At 38.9% G+C, this 16876-nt stretch overlaps 1 protein-coding gene across 2 annotated transcripts in view; it reads right to left on the bottom strand.

The window, feature by feature from the left end:
- SUCLA2 (succinate-CoA ligase ADP-forming subunit beta) overlaps positions 1–11503 on the bottom strand; it is a 90168-nt gene extending 78665 nt beyond the window's left edge. Inside the window, exons 1-2 of one of the 2 annotated variants that reach the window (XM_036249910.1) lie at positions 11373–11503; positions 8024–8204 (exon numbers count right to left, since the gene is read on the bottom strand). In XM_036249910.1, coding sequence (XP_036105803.1) covers positions 8024–8204; positions 11373–11462 — 271 coding nt within the window. In that variant the 5' untranslated portion in view covers positions 11463–11503. The remainder of the gene's footprint in view (positions 1–8023; positions 8205–11372) is intronic. The other variant, XM_036249911.1, reaches the window with a different exon arrangement.
- Positions 11504–16876: the final 5373 nt, after the last annotated feature.

The following is a 16876-nucleotide window of genomic DNA, read 5'->3' as shown; positions in this document are numbered from 1 at the left end:
TCCAAAATGGCAGCAGAGTGAATGAAAGCTACACAGACCATCTCCCAGGACCAAACTGGAGTTACAACTAAAATAAAGACAAATCGTCGAGAAAAAGCAACGGAAAAGCAGCTTGCAAGGACCATATAACCAGGGACACTGACTTGATCCTGGTAGGATTGCAGAGGCACTAGAGGGGGGCTGGGAGCCCAGAGACAGCAGCGCTCTGAGCTGTGAGCAGCACCCTCGGGGTTAAACTCCCAAGAAGCTCAATAGCGCAGACGCTAAAATAGCCACAGCCATTCACATTGGGCTCCAGCAGAGGGAGGGCGACTGAACTGGAACTATGTGGGGACACTTGGGATTTGGAAGATGCTCATAGGTTTTGCTGAGTTGCAGCCATGCAGAACGGTGGCCATCTAACTCCTTCCCAGGGCTCTGGGGAGAGGCAGCGGCCCCTCCTTCAGAGATTCAACCCCACACAGGTGGACCACTGAAATGCAAATTGAGTCTCACTAACAATCAGCATCTGCCCCATCCTCAGAAAATCCCCTTAACCTGAGCACTGAGGAAGTTTTTCATTCATCTGAGAACCCAAGGCCCTTCAAGTAACCACTACTGATAGCCTCCAGGCAAAAAGCAAGAAGATAACTGAAGTTTCCTGGGTTTGCAACTCTGCCCAGGAAAGAAAGACGTGACAGTGGTGTTTAACGTGGGTCCTCCCACACTCATCCAAACCCAGGAGAGGGAGCCAAAAAGCACAGAATTCCAACAAATTTGGCAGGATCCAAAGCCCACTGTGATAGCCAAAATGGTGAAACAAAGAAACAAATGCCAAATGAAAGAACAAGAGACCTCTACTGAAGATGAGATAAATGAGGAGCAATTAAGCAAGTTAACAGAGCTAGAATTCAGAGCCAAGATCTTGAGGAAGCTCAACAGCATGAGTAAGGACATAGAAATGTTGAAAATCAACTAACTGGAAATTAAAAACCACCAAGAAGAAATGAGGAATGACAATAAAGAACACATTGGAAGGTCTAAACAGCAGAGTAGAGGAAGCCGAGGACCGGAGCAGTGAATTAGAAGACAGGGTAAAAAAAAAATCAACCAATCAGAAAAACAAAAGGAAACCAATTAAAAAACACGAAGAGAGCTTATGAGAACTGTGGAACAACTGGAAAAGTAATAATATTCGCATCATAGGAGTCCCCGAAGAAGAAAATGAGCAAGGGTTAGAGAATATATTTGAAGAAATAGTGACAGACAACTTGCCTAAATTGGTGAAGGAAGAAGGCATTCAAGTTCAAGAAGGACAGAGAGCCCCAAGTAAGAAGAACCGAAACAGGCCCACACCAAGATACATAGCAATTAAAATGCCAAAAATTAAAGACAAAGAGAGAATCCTAAAAGCAGCAAGAGATAAGCAACAGGTGACCTACAAAAGAACCCCTGTAAGGCACTCAGCTGACTTCTCAACAGAAACACTACAGGCCAGAAGGGAATGGCACGAAGTAATCAAGGTCATGAAAAACAAGTATCTGAATCCAAGACTACTCTACCCAGTAAAGCTATCATTCAAAATAGAAGGTCAAATAAAGAGCTTCCCAGACAAAAAAAAAAGGCTAAGGGAATACATTACCACCAAACCAGCATTGCGAGAAATGTTAAAAGAACTTATGTAATTAGTAAAAGAAATAAGAAGAAAAATATAACCACACTAAAAAAATGTCAACAAATAAGTACATATTAACAGTCACCTTACATGAAAATGGACTGAATGATCCAATAAAAAGACACAGAGTAGCTGATTGGATACGAAAACATGACTCATATATATGTTGTTTCAAGAGACCCACCTCACAAGAAAAGACTCACATAGGTTGAAAGTGAAAGGAGGGAAAAATATCTTTCAAGCAGAAGGAAAGGATAAAAAAGCAGGGGTAGCAATACTCATATATGATAAAATAGATTTCAAATGAAGGCCATAACTAGAGACAAAGAAGGCCACGACATAATATTGAAAGGATCTATCCAACAGGAAGATATATATTGATAAAAATGTATGTATCCAATATAGGAGCACCAAAATATATTAAAAATCTTCTGGAGGACTTCAAAGGAGAAATCGACAGCAATACAATCATAGCAGGCAACTTCAACACCCGATGACATCACTGGATAGATCCTCTAGACAAAAAATTAGGAAGGAAACAGACACTCTAAATGAAGCACTAGACCAAATGGATTTAATAGATATCGACAGAAAATTACACCCCAAAACAACAGAATTCAAGTGCACATGGGACATTCTCAAAGATAGACCACATATTAGGACACAAAGCAAGTCTCCACAAGTTCAAGAAGACTGAAATCATATCAAGCATCTTCTCAGATCACAATGGCATGAAACTAGAAATCAACTAAAACAAGAACATGCAAAGACATTTGAACACATGGAAGCTAAATAGCATGTTATTAAACAATGAATGAGTTACGGAGGAGATCAAAGAGGAAATTAAAAACTTCCTGGAAACCAATGAAAATGAACACACAACAACACAAAATCTGTTGGGTGCAGTGAAAGCAGTTCTGAGAGGGAAGTTCATAGCACTATAGGCCTATCTCAAGAAACAAGAAAAATTTCTAACAGAATATCTAACCTCACAACTTAAAGAACTAGAAAGCAAACAAAAAGAAAACCCCAGAGCAAGTAAACGGAAGGAAATAGTAAAGATCAGAGGAGAAATAAATGACACAGAGACCAAAAAAACAATTTAAAGGATCAATGAAACAAAGAGCTGGTTCTTTGAAAAGATAAACAAGATTGATGGACCCGTAGTTAGACTCACCAAGAAACAGAGAGAGAGAACCCAAATACACAAAATCAGAAATGAAAGAGGAGAAGTAACAACTGACACCACAGAAAAACAAAAGATCGTTAACAACTGTGAACAATAATATGGCAACAAATTCGACAATCTAAGCAAAATGGACAGATTTCTAGAAACACATAGTATCCCAAAACTGAACCAGGAAGAGATAGAAAATTTGAACAGACCAGAACAACTAAGGAAATTGAAGAGGTAATCAAGACTCTCCCAGCAAACAAAAGTCCAGGTCCAGATGGCTTCACGGGGGAGTTTTACCGAACATTCAAAGAAGAACTAACACCCTTTCTCCTCAAACTATTGCAAAAAATTCAAGAAGAAGGAAGACTTCCAAACTCGTTTTATGAAGCCAGCATAATTCTAATTCCAAAACCAGAAAAAGACACTACAAAGAAAGAAAACTACAGGCCAATATCCCTGTCTATGATGAACACAGATGCCAAAATCCTGAACAAAATACTAGCAAATCGAATTCAGCAATACATCAAAAAAATTATTCACCATGACCAAGTGCGATTCATCCCAGGGATGCAAGGCTGGTACAATATTCGTAAATCAACAAATGTGATATACCACATAAACAAAATGAAAAAAATCATATGATCATATCAATAGATGCTGAAAAAGCCTTCAACAAAATCCAGCACCCATTTGTGATAAAAACGCTCAGCAATGTGGGAATAGAGGGATCATATCTCAACATAATAAATGCCATATATGAAAGACCTACAACCAACATCATACTCAATGGGCAGAAATTAAAAGCATTTCCCTTAAGAACAGGAACAAGACAGGGATGCCCACTTTCACCACTCTTATTTAACATAGTACTGGAAGTCTAAGCCACAGCAATCAGACAGGAAGAAAAAATAAAAGGCATCCAAATTGGAAAGGAGGAAGTGAAACTGTCGTTATTTGCAGATGACATGACACTATAGGTAGAAAACCCCAAAGACTCCAAAAATTTACTAGACTTAATAAATGAATTTGGCAAAGTAGCAGGATGCAAAATTAACATCAAGAAATCAATGGCATTCTTATACACCAATGATGAACTCACAGAAACAGAAACTAAAAAAAAAAAAAATCCCATTTACCATCATGGCAAAAAATTAAGATACCTAGGAATAAACTTAACCAAAGAAGTAAAGGACCTATTTGCAGAAAACTATAGGACATTGACAAAAGAAATAGAGAAAGATATAAAAAAGTGGAAGCACGTACCTTGTTCATGAATTGGAAGACTTAACATCATTAAAATGTCCATATATACCCAAAGCAATCTATAGAGTCAATGCAATCCCCATCAAAATACCAATGACATATTTCACAGAACTAGAACAAATACTTCAAAAGTTTATATGATAACAAAAAAGACCCTGAATAGCCACAGCAATCTTAAAAAAGAACAAAGTAGGTGGGATCACAATAGCAGATATCAGGTTTTACTACAAAGCTACTATACTGAAAACAGCCTAGTACTGGCACAAGAACAAAGACCAGTGGAACAGAACAGAGAACCCACAAATAAACCCAAGACCTTATGTTCAATTAATATTTGACAAAGCAGGCAAGAGCATACAATGGAGTGAAGACAGCCTCTTTAATAAATGGTGTTGGAAAAATTGGACAACTGCATGCAAAAAAATGAAACTAGACCATCAACTTATATACCATACACAAAAATAAATTCAAAATGAATAAAAGACTTAAATGTGACCCATAAATCCATAAAAATTCTAGAAGAAAATGTAGGCAACAAAATTTCAGACATCATACAAAGCAGAATTTCCAGATACATCACCTAAGGCAACAGAAACAAAGGAAAAAATGAACACATGGGACTACATCAAACTCAAAAGCTTCTGCACAGCAAAAGAAACCAGCAAAATGGAAAGGCAACCCACTCTATGGGAGGGCATCATTGCCAATGATACATCAGATAAGGGGTTAATTTCCAAAATATATAGAGTACTCATATAATTCAACAAAAGGAAGGCAAAGAACCCAATTAAAAAATGGGCAGAGGAGCTGAATAGACACCTCTCCAAACAGGACATACAAATAAATGGTCAAGAGACATATGAAGAAATGCTGAACATCACTAATCATCAGAGAGATGTAAATTAAAACAACAATGAGGTATCACCTCACAACCTGTCAGAATGGCCACCATCAACAAATCATCAAACAAGTGTTGGCAAGGGTGTGGAGAAAAGGGGACTCTAGTGCACTGCTGGTGGGAATGCAGACTGGTGCAGCCACTATGGAAAACAATATGGTGCTACCTCAAAAAATTAAAAATTGAACTTCCATTTGACCCAGTGATCCCACTTTTAGGAATATACCCTATGAAGCCTGAAACATCAATCAGAAAGAATATGTATACCCCCATGTTCATAGCAGCACTATTTACAATAGCTAAGATCTGGAAATAGCCCCAATGTCCATCAGCAGACAAATGGATAAAAAAGCTGTGGTACATATACACAATGGAGTACTATGCAGCTGTAAGAAAGAAAGATCTCTATCCTTTGAGATGACATGGAGGGACCTGGAAAGTATTATCCTAAGTGAAACAAGCCAAGCAGAAAAAGACAAATACTACATGATCTCACTTATATATGGAATATAGTGAACATAACAGTCTGAGGAATAAGGTAGACCCAGAGACGTACAGACTGACAACCCTCAGAAGAGTGCGTGGTTGGCAAAGGGAAAAGATAAACCACAGAACTTATATGCATGTACGCATAACCAATGGACATGAACAACAAAGCTGGGGATGGGTGGGAGAAATGGGGAGGAGGGTATCAATGGGTTAAAAAAGGAGAAACATCTGTAACAATAAAAAGGAATCAAAAGACTGGCATTGGAATAAATCCTACTCATTTTATGAAAGTTTCTACAAATTCGTTTTTCTATCAAAACAGTCAAATAAGATTAAATGAAAAATATATGGAAAATTACAGAAAACCAATAATAATAATTACTTGGAAATAGAAAAAGGAATAGGTTTTACTGACTTTATTATATATAAATAAGGCCCTATTGATATTGGTATGGAAAACATTCAGCAGTATTATGAAGGAAGAAATTGGTAAACAAACAAAAAATTTTTTTACAAAACTCATCACTCAAGAGATTAGACTGACAAAAATAGAAAAATAAAGTCAAACAGTAGAAAATTCATCCTTAAGGACATAAGATAGAATAAGAAAAACTTATACTTTCTCAATTACATGTCCAAATTCTCCTTTTTTTTTTAATCCTCACCCAAGGATATTTTTTCATTTATCTTCAGATAGGGAGGGAGGGAGTAAGAGAGAGGAAAGAGAAACATCTATGTGAGAGAGACACATCAACTGGCTGCCTCCCACAGGTCCCGGACCAGGGCCAGGGATGAACCACAACCAAGGAACGTGCCCTTGACTGGAATCAAACCTTTAACTCTTTGGTTCGCGGGCAGACACTCTAACCCCTGAGCCAAACTGGCCAGGGCTTTCCTTCTTTCTTAGGTGGGTTTTCTTTAGAAATTAACATTTAAGTCATATATATAAGATTGAATCTCAAAGTAGTTATTAAAAAGTAGCCTTTGAAAGAAATACTATAGAAATACAAAGTATAATCATTAGTTTTCTTTAAGCCTTGACCCTTAAGAGCCTCTCATATATATTGTGTCAAAGGTATATCTTTTACTATGTACAAGTTCAAAGTACAGATCATCATTAATTAACAAACATTTCACCAAAATTAGTATAAACTTTTACAAAGCTTTTGCTAAATAAAAAGAAGTTTGCTTATAATTTAAATATAAAAAATTTTTTTTCAGATTAACAAAGAAACAACAATTGTAAATGAAAAACAATGCTTCCAAAGTCAAGAAAATCATGACCATCACATTCAAAAACATAATTTATAATATACAACAATTTTAGCCTGGCCAGTGTGGCTAAGTGGTTGAGCATTGAGCCATGCACTGAGAGGTTGCCGGTCTGATTCCCAGTCAGGGCACATGCCTAGCTTGTGAACCCAATCCCCAGTGTGGGGACATGAAGGAGGCAACCAATCCAACAGATGTTCTCTCTCATCGATGTTTCTATCTCTTCCCCTCCTCTCTTCCTCTAAATAAATAATATACAACAATTTTATAAAGTTGGACATGCCCTCATTTTTGAAAGAGAAACCCATTCTAGAAACAAATAAATACTAACCTAGATAAAACTTTAAAAAAAAATTTTAATATTCCATATCTTTCTTGAACATTTAATAAAAATAAAGTCTTCACCAAAATACATTTAAAGCCATATTAATTAAAGGTACATACAAAAGTGAGCAATTGTGCTAACCTACAAAGATACTGGTAGAATTTTAAATACTGCTAAAAAGAAAATGCCTTCTATTGCTAGTATATGACTCATTATTAAGTTCTTATACTAAATCATTAAAAATGTAAACTGAAGCATATTTTTTAAAGTCAAAATTTATTTTTTAATTAAGAGATTAAATTCAAATTAACAAAAGCTATTAAGATTTCTGTTATGAATACAAGAACCTACTAATAAACATAGGTAACTGCTTAATTCATTTAACAAATATTAATATTTACTGATTACCTAAGTGTCAGGGACTCTTACTATTCTATGAGTTTGGGAGATACCAGTGAACAAAATTAGACAAAGAAACCCTGCTCTCATAGTTTACATTCTAGGGCTCAAGTTTCTTTTTTCCCCTTTGGCTACAATTTTTTTCTTTATGTCAAAAAAAGGGGAGTGGATACTGAACCTCTCTTTATAATCACATCAACAGCTAAGACTGTCCTTCACTAATTCCCTTAAGAATCATCACAGTCACCATACTTTAAAACCATGCAGTAATAAATATAATTTCCTTCGCAATCCATTATATTCCAACTAAAAATAGGACTTCAGCTTCCTATTTTTAAGTTACTAGCACTATAGGAGTTCATAATAATCTCATAATAATTTTAGAATGTCAACAATCACAAAGTTCTGACTTCTCTTTAAAGTTAATAAAATTTATTTTTTATTTCATTAAAATAAAAACTAAAAGTTTTTATTAAACCAAAAGTAAAGTTCAGATCTTATCTGAGTTGCCATGTCAAGGTGGCATGAGTTTTTTAAATTTAGTACCTAATTTTTTGGCAATTGCATAAGCTTCATCTGGTGACTTAGCCACGTGTCCTTTGGGAATGGCGACTCCAGCTTCTTGCAACAATTCCATACTCATGTATTCATGTAGTGAGAGATTCCTTTGTTGTTGCTGCTGTACTTGGAGTCCATGGTTGTTAAACAATCCAGAACTTCCCAGAACCTAAAGAAATTGGGGATATATTTATATTTATTTATATATGACACTAATTTGGCAGTTATTCTTATTAAAAACACCTTCTCAAAATACTTTGTTTCTATAGAGTACTTGGTTCTTCATACCTGTAATACCTAAATTATAATTTAAAACTAAAAGCTAATCTACCAGCTAAATATGGAATGTTACCCTTGTAGTTTTAACTATTTTCTTGCCACCTCATTTCCTCATCATCTGTGGTCTTTATCCTTCATTTGAATTTTACTACCATATCTCTAATGATCTACAGAGCATTTCTACCTCAAGGTCAAATTCAGCAGATCTAAAACCAATCTTCTCAACAAACCAAAAATCCTTCCCAACTTTTTTCTCTCCACCATTCCTTCAGCACCTAACAAACTGCCTGGCACTAGATATGTAATTAACTGAATGATTATTGTTTCATACACTCAAGACTCAAAGCCCTGTATTGGACATTGTGGTGTGTTGTCCAGAACCTCCCTTCAGGATCAAGGCATTCACACTGCCTCAGCTACTGGGAATGTTGGTTGCAGCAGTTCTTAGATGAGTCCTGTCATTGGAGCATCCTAGCCCAAAATCCCACCTCCTTCACACTGTCAACCAATCACTGGTCAATGGGGATTAAGGGGGGAATATAAAGATCTTTTACCTCACCCCAATTTTTGACAATTCAGAAAGATCATCCTGGTTGCAGATCTCCCACAGGAACAGCAGAGGCCCCTACTGCAACTGCACAAGTCTACTTCTCCCTCTACTCAATCCGTTTTCCTTCACTCTCCCAAAGGAGTTGATCCAGGGATCACTTTCCAGTAGACTTCCTCCATGAATCTCTCAACCTAATAGCCTACAAATATCATCTCAGAGACTGATCTTCAACATCATCTTTAATGCATTCCTTCTAAATAATTCCCTTAACTGGCACAGCAGTCACCTCTTATCCATGGTGGTTTCGCTTTCTGTAGTCTCAGTTAGAAACTAATTAAGTGGTCAAGCTCAGTCTAAAAATATTAAATGGCAAATTCCAGAAATAAACAATTTGTTAAGTTTTAAATTGCTCGCCATTCTGCCCTGGCCAGGTAGCTCAGTTGCCTAGAACATTGTCCCTACGCCAAGTTTGCAGATTCAATCCCGTTAGGGCACATATAAGAATCAACCAATGAATGCATAAATTGGTGGAACAAAAAATCAATGTTTCTCTCTCTCTTTCTCCCTTCCTCGCTCTAAAATAAATAAATAAAAAAAGAAAATAAATAAATTGCTTGCCATTCGGAGTAGCACAATGCAATCTCGTGCTGTCCAGCTCCATCTAGCCTGAAATGTGCATCGTCCCTTTGTTCAGCATATCCATGCTGTATATACACTCCTGCCCATTAGTCACTTAAAAGGCATCCTGATTATCAGATCTACTGTCATGGTATCACAACGTTTTTGTTCAAGTAACCCATATTTCACTTGATAATGGCTCCAAAGCTTCGCACCTAACTGCTATTAAATACATTGTTATAATTGTTTTATTGTATTATTAGTTATTGTTGTCAATCTTACTGTGCCTAATTTATAGGTTAACTTTATCACAGATATGTATCTATAGGAAAAAACAATATATTTATAAGGGTTTGATATTATCTGTGATTTCAGGCATCCACTGAGGGTCTTGGAACGTATCCTCCACGGATAAGAGAAGACTTCTGTACATTTGTATTTTTTTCAAATACTTATATTAACAAAAAATTAATGGTACACATAGGGTACTGCTGATAGCATTTATACCACTTTAAAGATTTTTTAAAGAATCTTAAGTATTTTAATAATCCTTTCCTGCCAAATTCAATGTGTGACCTAGAAATGTTTCCTAAGACCCTGCACCTCTGTGTCCTCATCTACAAAAGCAAGGGGACAGACTACTAAGGTCCTTCCAAACTCTAAAATGTATTACTTAATGTGAAGGTAGAAGAGAAGAAGTTATTAAGACAATACATTAGGCATCTCCATATGGAGACACAAAGTCTTACAAAGGAATTTCCAAAAGGATACAGATTGTGATTAGGATGAAAATATATTCTAAAAACTAAACAGTAACCTTTAAAACTCATAAAAAGTTCAAGGCCAAAAAACAACACTTCTATTAGGAAGCAAACTCATCGAATTCACTACCTCTAATTTGAAAGCATGATTAGCTTTTAAAAGAAAAAACTGTGGAATTAACTTACAAAGTATGCCCTTCCACAAGTTTCCTGGTTGAAAACAGTCGGCTAATTCTCAAGTTCAGGAAAAAACTGTAGAGAAGATTCAAGTATACAAGTCTTGCAGCCAGACAGTTCGGGAATTAAACCTAAGCTCTGACCTTACCTACTTCCTGACCTGACCCATATTGTTCTCTTGGCAACACTTTCTTCATCAATGATGCAGATGTAACTGACTCCCTTATAGCCTAGTAAGAGACTACATGTAAAATGCTCAACACACACCTGGCACACAGTAAACACTCAAAACAAAATCTGTGGTCATCGTGCTATAGTCTATTCAAAAATGAAGTGCTCCAAAAGATTACCTTCTTACTGCCCCAATGGTAACCTCGTAATCATCATCTTATTACCACTATTAGCAACCAGAACAGTACACGACTACTTGGGGGAAGAGAAGAAACTTCCCTGCCTCGTCCCAGAAAAGCCCAGTCAGCAAGTATTGCCGATCTCTGCAAAGTCATGCCACCTACAACAGCTTCCTAGGAACACAAAAGTACGTCTGAGGGGCATGTTCCCCCTCCCCAAGGGGGGTCGCGAAAGCTTTGGCCCCCCCCCCACGGGGTCGGGAACAGCAAAAGAGACTGCCCCGGCCCCTTCACCTCCACTCAGACCCCACCCTGGCTCCCTGACGAGCCCTAGGAAGTCAGGTGCGCAGCTGCAGCCAAGTCGCCAGGACTCCTCACCGACTGCAGGCAGGAGCTAAGCGACGCAAACCAGACCCAGCTCGCAGTCCTGGCAGGCAGCACTCCCGGGTGAGCAGCCCGCAGGCCCGGCGGGGCACCCCGTGTCAACCAATGTCACCGACTGAGAAGTGACCCTGAGCCGGGCCTCGGGTTCCTTCACAACTTGCCCACAGGAGCCAAGTCTCTACCGACCCTCAAAGCAAGAGCAGGCGGGTGCTCAGTACCTGGGCCGCGGCCCGCAGCGCCGTCCGTGGCGGGCGGCTCCTGAGGGTAGCTGCAGCTAACAGCCGGCTGTAGATTACGGAGGCCGCCATTTCTAAGTCCGACCCGACCCCTCGGCGCCCTGCGCAGGCGCAGCGACGCGAAGTGGCCGGCGACGCTGCGGCTCCAGAGGCGCTCTCCGCCCTTGGACCCACCCGTCGGGGCGGGGCCCGGGGTTAACCCGTCTGTTGCCAGACGCCCTGCAGAGGGCAAAAGCAGAAACTGCGTGGCTAAGGAAAAGGAGGAGTAGGCGGATGTAAAGCAAATTTTGACCTTTGGAACTGGGCACTGCAGCGTCAAAATTCGACCTGCAGCCAGAAAGCACCTGTACATTTCCTAGAGAAAGGTAATGGAAGGACAACCAACGCCTCCACCTGTGTGATCTTAACTTCTCTGAGTCTGTTGCTTCAACTGTAAGATGCATTAAAAAATAAGTACTTTGAGCCAAACACTAAGTTGAGCCCTTGGGATGCAATAGTCAATAAAATAGCGATTCGGGCACTGCCGGGTGGTTCAGTTGGTTGGAGCATCCTCCCATACACCATAAAGGTTGCGGGTTTGAACTCGGTGGGCGGGAACCAGAGGCAAGGATGGATGGATGGCTATTTCTCACATCGATGTTTCTCTCTCTAAAATAAATAAAACATATGCTTGGGTGAAGGGGGCGGAAAACAGAGCGATTCCTGCCCTCAGAAAAGAGGGTCTGCCACTAGTTATCAATGCAGAAGGCACACTGAGTTACTTGGGAAGCTTTCTTAAAAGTACCTTTACCAGATGCCATTTGAGGAGAAGAGTCAAGACATGTGTGTTTCTTAGAGTTCTGTGGAGTAATTATACATTGTGCATTAAAAACCCTGATATGACTGTGCCCCACCAGAGAACTGACCACTGAACAAGTGACTGGGCACCTATTCGGCCCTGGACATGGGGCTTCAAAATGTGTCCAAGTTTTTTCAGTGGGCAAGATAACCTAGGAACAGGTGGGCATTGCTGACCAGCATTAAACCAGGCTCTGGGACCTACTTCTGATGCAGCAACAGGATTCACAGAACAGCACTATATAACAAAAAAAAGTGAATCTAATACAAGCAGCTAATCAACTTAGAGAATGGAAAGGGTTTTTTTGTTTGTGTGTGTGTGGGGGGGGGTTGTGTGTGGGGGGGGTGTACATGCCCCTAGCAGGAACCAAACCCATGACTCTCTGGTTCGCAGGCCAACACTCAACCGCTGAGCCAAACTGGCCAGGGCTAGAAAAGGGGTTTTTTGCAGCCTCCAAAATCTCATGTTTTTAATAAAGTTCTAACTCTTTTTTTTTCCTCTTCCTTTTTTTTTTTAATCCTCACCCATTTTTGCATTTATCTTCAGACAGAGCAGGAGGGAGAGAGGGAGGAAGAGAGAGAGACACACACACATCAAATGGCTGCCAACCTGGGCCGGGGACAAACCACAACCAAGGCACATGCCCTTAGCAGGGACTGAATCCGGGTCTCTCTGGTCTGTGGGCCGACGCTCTAACCGCTGAGCCAAACAGGCCAGGGCCCCTCTTCCTTTTTCAATTCTTTCCCCTATTTACTGATTTGAGAGAGAGGGAGGGAAACGTCAATTTGTTGTTCCCTTATTTATTCCTTTATTGGTTGATTCTTGTATGTGCCCTGACTGAGGATTGAATCCGAAACCTTGGTGTATGGAGAGGACACTCTAACTTAGCTAACCAGCTGGGGCAAAATCTTAGTTCTTAAAGGCAGGACTTTTTCATTCTAATGGCACTCGTGGTGGACTAACCTAAAGGCCCATTTCATCCTTGGATATTCTATGCAGTTAGAAACAGGGAGAGGGGGAACAAACATAGGTAGTTCAGATACCTCTTGCTCCACCCTTCTACTGCCCGTCATAGCTAGATAAAATCTGTAAAATGTGTCCAAAAAGCCTGGGCTGGGTTCTGCCAGTTTTTATTAGGAACACATATCCCATCAAATATGAATACTGTGTACTTATTTTCAAGCTAATTTAAATTGAGAGTAAACACAGTAGTTGAATTACCAGTACAACCAACCATCTGAATCTAAGGCCAGTTAAGTAAAGACAGGTGGATAAACCCAAAATAAGTCCATGTACTAAAATAAGATGCAAGACGATAGCCGTGTTAGAAAACTAACTGGGTTAACTTTGCTTCAGGTTCGAGTCACATCTCCACTGCTATGTCCTCTGTGATACTGGCTTAAAAACAGGTACAATAGCAGCAGAAATACAGATAAGAGGAAGAGTGAGAAAAAGAACCTGCTGGTCCATGCAGCCTGCTCTTTCAAAGGTCTAAACAAGGGGGAGGGGCACTTCTCCCACATAGCTTCTTGACTGTGTTCAGGTCACTGTATCTCTTGATACCTCATTGAAGAATTGATTAGTTGTTGCTCCAGTACAATGGCATTCCTGCCCTTGACCTTTAGTCTGCCACTTTATCTATCTCTGCCTTCTTCTGGGAGATATGGTGTGTAGGAAAAATGGGGAAAAAATTTCCTGAGGAGAAGACTAATTTTTTCACAGTTGTTTAAAATTATTAAAGTTTTTATACCCTCCACATTCTGATGCCCCTAAAAAAAATGGAGAGAGGAGAGTGGAGACTAGACACTTTCTAGTAGCTCTTTGACAAGGGTTCCTGCACTGTGTACTTGCCAAGACCACTGTGTCAGGATGAAGAGATTTGGGGATCTAAAACAAGGAGTATTGGAGTGAGATCCAAAATCCCTTTAGCACAGCAGTGGTGCAGGAATGGAAACCTCTGGCAGGCTGGTGCACTCCTGAAAATAGAGCTGAATCATGTTCCCAGGATTTGTACCAACCACAGCGGAGCTGAGGAAGTATGCACGGGTTTCCAAAACCCTTGAGAATTACATATAAACACAAGAAGAGATTGGATGACTGGACCTGTAAGGAGCAATGATCCAGGGCATTTGGGAAAGAGGGATGTGTCAATGGAGGCCAATTTAGTTAGATGACAACACCAAGGACTAGATGTTCCCTGCTGATTTATCACTGGGTATATCCCCTGGATGGAAGAAGAAGCAAGGAAATCAGAATAGATTCTGATTTAACAGAGGTTTCGTTTCTGGCACTTCATGTAATAAGGGTTAATAATAGAATTTAAATTCAGATGTAGAAAAATAGTCATAGTTCTGGTACACATGAACATGTGGAATGAACTTGACATCACTGCACCACTGATTCTCAGCTTTGGCTGCACCCTAGAACCACTGGGAGAGCTTTTAAAAATACCTTTGCATGGGCCTACAACCACAGATTCTAATTCAATTACCTGAGGTGAAAACTACAGTGGTATTTTGTAAAAGTTCCCCTAGTGTTTTAAATGAGCACCCAAAGATGACAACTTCTCTTGTCTTATTCTTTCTACTTCCTCTTTGTGTCATGGGAGGGCAGGGTTTGGGGTTGGGGGGAGTGGTGGTTCAGTAAGGGAGGAAGCAGCCACCATGAATGAGCATTGGATTTAAAGTCAATGAACCTGGATTTGAATTCTAGCTGTGCCACCTGCTAGCTGTATGGTCTGAAGTTTCAGGTTCCACATTTGTAAAAATTTCAGTTTTTATCACATCTACAAAGTTCTTTTTGCTATCTAAGGTAACATTCCTATTGTTCCAGGGTTTAGGAACTGAATATCTTTCAGAAGGCCATTACTGAGCCTACCACAATACAGCTAATAATGAATTCCCTGACCACCTGACAGCATTATATTTAGGAACAAGGTAAGTATGTGAAAGCACCTGAAAATGTTATGCAAATATAAACTATAACCATCATTGTCACTTTCCATGATTCAACTATTAAAACCCCCAATGACATGTGCTGTACCCCTGGCAATCCTAGCAGCTTCCCATATACTCTCCCAGAACATCTCCCCAGAGGCAGAGCTAGGACTACATAAGTTTATACAGGTCTTTGTGAGAATTAAAAAGGGAAGTGAATCTATCCTCAGGACACTTTACTTCTTTCTGTGGAAAATTAACAAAATATATTCTACCATCTCTCAAAAACTTGTAGGGGGAATTGAGCAAATAAGTAAATATATTAAGAACAGTGGGAACTAGATTTCTCTATATCAAAGGAGGGAGTTAAAATATGACAAAAGATAATGTTAGAATTTTCTCTTAATTAGAATTAAGTATTGGTATAAACTCATGGTTAGATATAGATATAGATATAGATATAGATATATAGATATAGATATAGAAATAAATATTTATATTAGGTTTCTCCAGAGAAGCAGAAAAAAAATATATATATATACACACACACACACATATATATTCAGAATATTATATGTATGTACATATATATATATATAGAGAGAGAGAGAGACAGAGAGAGGGGTGGGGTTTAAGGATTATCTGCCAAAGACTTTAATGCTAAAATATGATAAAAATGTTTCAGTGAGCAATTATGAAAACGTTTCAAACAGATAAAAAGTTGAAATCCTCAGGGAAAAAAAAAATTTTAGGAGTGAAAAATATACAATAACTGAAATAAGAAATCTTAGTGATAGGCTAAACAACAGAATGGAAATAGAGCATAGAATCAGTGAACTGGAAGACAGAAGAATAGAAATTATCCAATCTGAACAACAGAGAGGAAGTAAACTGAAAAAAAAAAAATCAAATAAGACAGAGCCTCAGAGACCTGGAACTATAACAAAAGATTGAACAGCCATGTCATCAGAATTCCAGAAGAAGAGAAGAAAGAAGACAGGGCTGAAAAAGTTCTCAAAGAAATAATGGCTGAAAACTTTCCAAATTTGGCAAAAGATATAAACTTACATATCAAAAAGCTGAGAAAACTCCAAGCAGTTTAACCCCAAAGAAATCTACACAAGATACATCATAACTAAATTTTTGAATACCAAGACAAAGAAAAAGTCTTGACAGGCAGCCAGAGAAAAATAACCTTTATCTATAGGGTATAAAACATGCAAATGATAGAAATTTTCTCATTAGTGATCTTTGAGGCCAGAAGGAAATAGCACAATAATTGTCATGTCCTGAAGAAATGGACTGGCAACCCAGAAGTTTAAACCTAGTGAAAATATTCTTCAGGAGTAAGGAAAAATCAAGACATGTTCAGATGAATGAAAACTATGAGTACTGGTCATCAGAGAACTTAATACCTAAAAGAAGTTCCAAAAGGAAGGTCTCTAAACAGAAGGGAAAAGATCAAAGAAGAAACCCTGATACATCAGGAAGAAAAAATGGCCATGGTAAGCAAAAATATGGGTAAATACAATGTGCACCTGTGTGTACTGTTGGTAGGAATACAGATTGGTGCAACCACTACAGTATGGAGATTTCTCAAAAAATTAAAAATAGAACTGCCTTATGGCCCAGCAATTCCACCTCTGGGTATATATCAAAAGAAATCCAAGGCCACACCTCTCGTGGCAGCTCTTCCTGCTTCCACAGGGGAC

Source organism: Molossus molossus, unplaced genomic scaffold (assembly GCF_014108415.1).
Source record: "Molossus molossus isolate mMolMol1 unplaced genomic scaffold, mMolMol1.p scaffold_m16_p_9, whole genome shotgun sequence".
NCBI lineage: Eukaryota > Metazoa > Chordata > Mammalia > Chiroptera > Molossidae > Molossus > Molossus molossus.
This window is presented reverse-complemented; position numbering and strand designations above follow the sequence as displayed.